At 43.1% G+C, this 2975-nt stretch overlaps 1 protein-coding gene across 1 annotated transcript; it reads left to right on the top strand.

Moving 5' to 3' along the window:
* The first annotated feature begins 2072 nt into the window (after window positions 1-2072).
* Window positions 2073-2741, top strand: LOC107483917 (uncharacterized). Its single transcript, XM_016104520.1, has one exon. The coding sequence runs from the start codon at window positions 2073-2075 to the stop codon at window positions 2739-2741; it is 669 nt and encodes a 222-aa protein (XP_015960006.1).
* Window positions 2742-2975: the final 234 nt, after the last annotated feature.

The following is a 2975-nucleotide window of genomic DNA, read 5'->3' as shown; positions in this document are numbered from 1 at the left end:
AAAAAATGCATCAAAGCTTGGCCATAATCACAAGATAATGCATCATTCATTGCATCAAAGTAATTCTTGCATCAATCTCATGAAAATGTTTATAATTCACAATGTTTGATTGAATCAAGACATGCATACATCACTCATTCAAATGCTTGTTTATTGACCAAGAAAATACACGAAACTAAGTAAAAACTATAGAAAATGGCTTGTGAAACTAGCCAAAGATTCCTAGGCATCACAACAACAAACTTAAATCTTGCTTGTCCCCAAGCAAGCAGTAAAGCATAAGAATAATGAATGAAAACACAAAGAGATATAAGCCCTTTTTGAAAAATATTCAATCCTAGTTCATGGGGTTTCATGCATGATATCTTTGAAGTTCATAAACTTATTTGTTTCCAAGTTATAACATCCCCATAAATATTAACTCCTGTGCTTTTATGAAACCCTTTTATTCTTTGATCCTTGGTTTGTACTTTTTGCTTTTCTTTTTCTTGCTAGAGACTTATTATTTTTATTGAAGCTTAGTGATCTGGCGTTGAGGCAACTCTTTATGATAAGCTTTCATTCAACACTCCCGACCTAGTTGGTTCAAGGTGTTAGGTGTTGAAGCACCCCTCAGGACTTACTAACTCAAGCCTCTCCTCAATATATACACACCACAGGCACTTGACTTGCAATCAAATCCTTGAGACATTGATGCCTAACACCTCTTTGGGTTACTAAAAGCTTTGTAGTAAGGTTGCTCTTGACAATGGGCTTTTAGTTGATAATTCCGGATTAGTTAATCCAAGTTATCAAGTGATGAAGCACTCCTTAGAACCTAATTGTTCATACCCTGGACCAAGCTGTACGGTCCGGGTTGGACGAAGACAAAGCGGCCGACCTCTTGTAAGGGTGTTGACACCGGTCTCTTCTCAAAGAGCTCAGCCAAATCACCATAGAGGTCCAAACAGGCCCAAAGTAGAGGATCACAACCCACCTGAAGGCGGCTGGTCAAAAGATAAGTGATCTCATCCACAAAAGATAAGATAAAGATAACTAACTTATCTCAAGAAAGGTCACCCTACACTACTATAAATACCCTAGAGCACCCAGGTATAACTCATACTCTGATTCTACACAAAAATCTGCCTAAAGCCCATGCTAACTTAAGCATCGGAGTCTCTTGCAGGTACCACCACCCTCCGGTGACCAAGGATCAGCAGTATCTCCAGATCTAGCAAGTCGGACCCAACAGTTCTGATCACACCCGAAGATCTCGTCTGAGATCGACCTTCAGTTTCAGGTAACCCTCGGAACATTGGCGCCATTGCCGGGGACCTGGAAGTCATCCCACCATCATGGAAGACAATCCTGACAACGATCATAACTCCAGTCTGGAAGATAGAACACCTCTTAAGAACACGGATGTTGCATCAAAGGACACACCTCAATCCAAAGGAGACAAACAAACCCCAAATACTGAGATCTTAGATGCAATCCGTGAACAGCAGGATCGCCTTAAACAGCTTGAACAAGAAGCTAAACGGCAGCGAGAGGCTGAGAGAGACCTCCGGAGAGAAACAAGACGGCATCGAGAGATGGAGGACAAGCTTCTAAAGCTCGAAGCCAACCTCAAAACTAAGACCATTCGATCCAGGCGCGAAGATAGCCCCCACAAGGACCAAGACCCATTCATAAAGGAGATCATGAAAGCTAAAGTTTCAAATGACTTCAAAGGCCCCGACATGACCCTGTACGAAGGTACGTCTGATCTAAGCCATAATCTTAGCAATTTTAGAAGTCGAATGTATCTTACAGATGCCTCAGATGTAATCCGTTGTAAAGCCTTCCCGACCACTTTGAACAAGACGGCAATAAAGTGGTTCGACAGCTTGCCGTCAAGGTCAATAACAAGCTTTGATGACCTCGCCAAGAAATTCTTAGCTAGATTCTCCATCTAGAAAGACAAAGCCAAGCATGCTCCAAGCCTGCTAGGGATTAAGCAAGGAGATCAGGAAAGCCTCCGCAGTTACATGGAAAGATTCAATAAAGCGTGCCTGGACATACAAAATCTTCCAACAAAAGTAGCTATCATGGGTCTCATCAATGGCCTACGAGAAGGATCCTTTAGTCACTCCATATCCAAAAAGCATCCAACATCTCTCAACGAGGTTCAAGAACAGGCGGAGAAATACATTAACATGGAGGAGAACTCCCGATTAGGAGAAACCTCAAAGACCGGATTCTTCTACCCACCTCGAGACAAGAATAAAGAGTCCAGGAAGAAAGAAGACCAACCCACTGAGAAACCCAGAAAGTACCATAACTACACCTCTCTTCGGGTGTCTCTTGTGGACGTTTACCGGGAGATATGCAACACTAAGAAGATCCCACCGCCTCGTCTGATTAAACACAAGAGAGGAGGAAGTCGGATAGAGTATTGTGAATACCACCGAATCTATGGGCATTCTACCAACGAGTGCTACGACTTAAAGAATGTCATAGAAAAATTGGCACGAGAAGGGCGATTAGATCAGTTCTTAGCCAATAGAGCAAATGAACCAAGAAAGAGAAGACGGGATGAAAAAGTCGGCCGAGCTGAACGTCCCCCTCACACCCCTGAGAGACATGTTCACATGATAAATGGAGGATTTGCAGAAGGAGGGATCTCTAAGTCATCCCGCAAAAGACATCTCAAAGAGGTATATCATGTCAGAGAAGGAGACAGGTCACCTAACCTCTGCACTATTACCTTCACATGAAGAAGACACCATAGGCATCATCCCAGGATATAATGACCCCATGGTCATTACCATCATACTCGCCAATACCAATCTCCACCGAACGTTGGTAGACCATGGAAGCTCCGCAGATATCCTGTTCAAATTCGTCTTCGACAAGCTTGGCCTACAAGAGAAAGAGCTCAAAGCTTATCCAAATAGCTTGTTTGGACTCGGAGATGCCCCAATCCAACCACTTGGATACATCCCATTGCA

This window comes from Arachis duranensis, chromosome 4, assembly GCF_000817695.3.
Source record: "Arachis duranensis cultivar V14167 chromosome 4, aradu.V14167.gnm2.J7QH, whole genome shotgun sequence".
Taxonomy (NCBI): domain Eukaryota; kingdom Viridiplantae; phylum Streptophyta; class Magnoliopsida; order Fabales; family Fabaceae; genus Arachis; species Arachis duranensis.
This window is presented reverse-complemented; position numbering and strand designations above follow the sequence as displayed.

Excerpts from the sequence above, each read along its gene's own strand:
- LOC107483917 (XM_016104520.1), top strand. The coding sequence starts at position 2,073 with ATGGGTCTCATCAATGGCCTACGAGAAGGATCCTTTAGTCACTCCATA.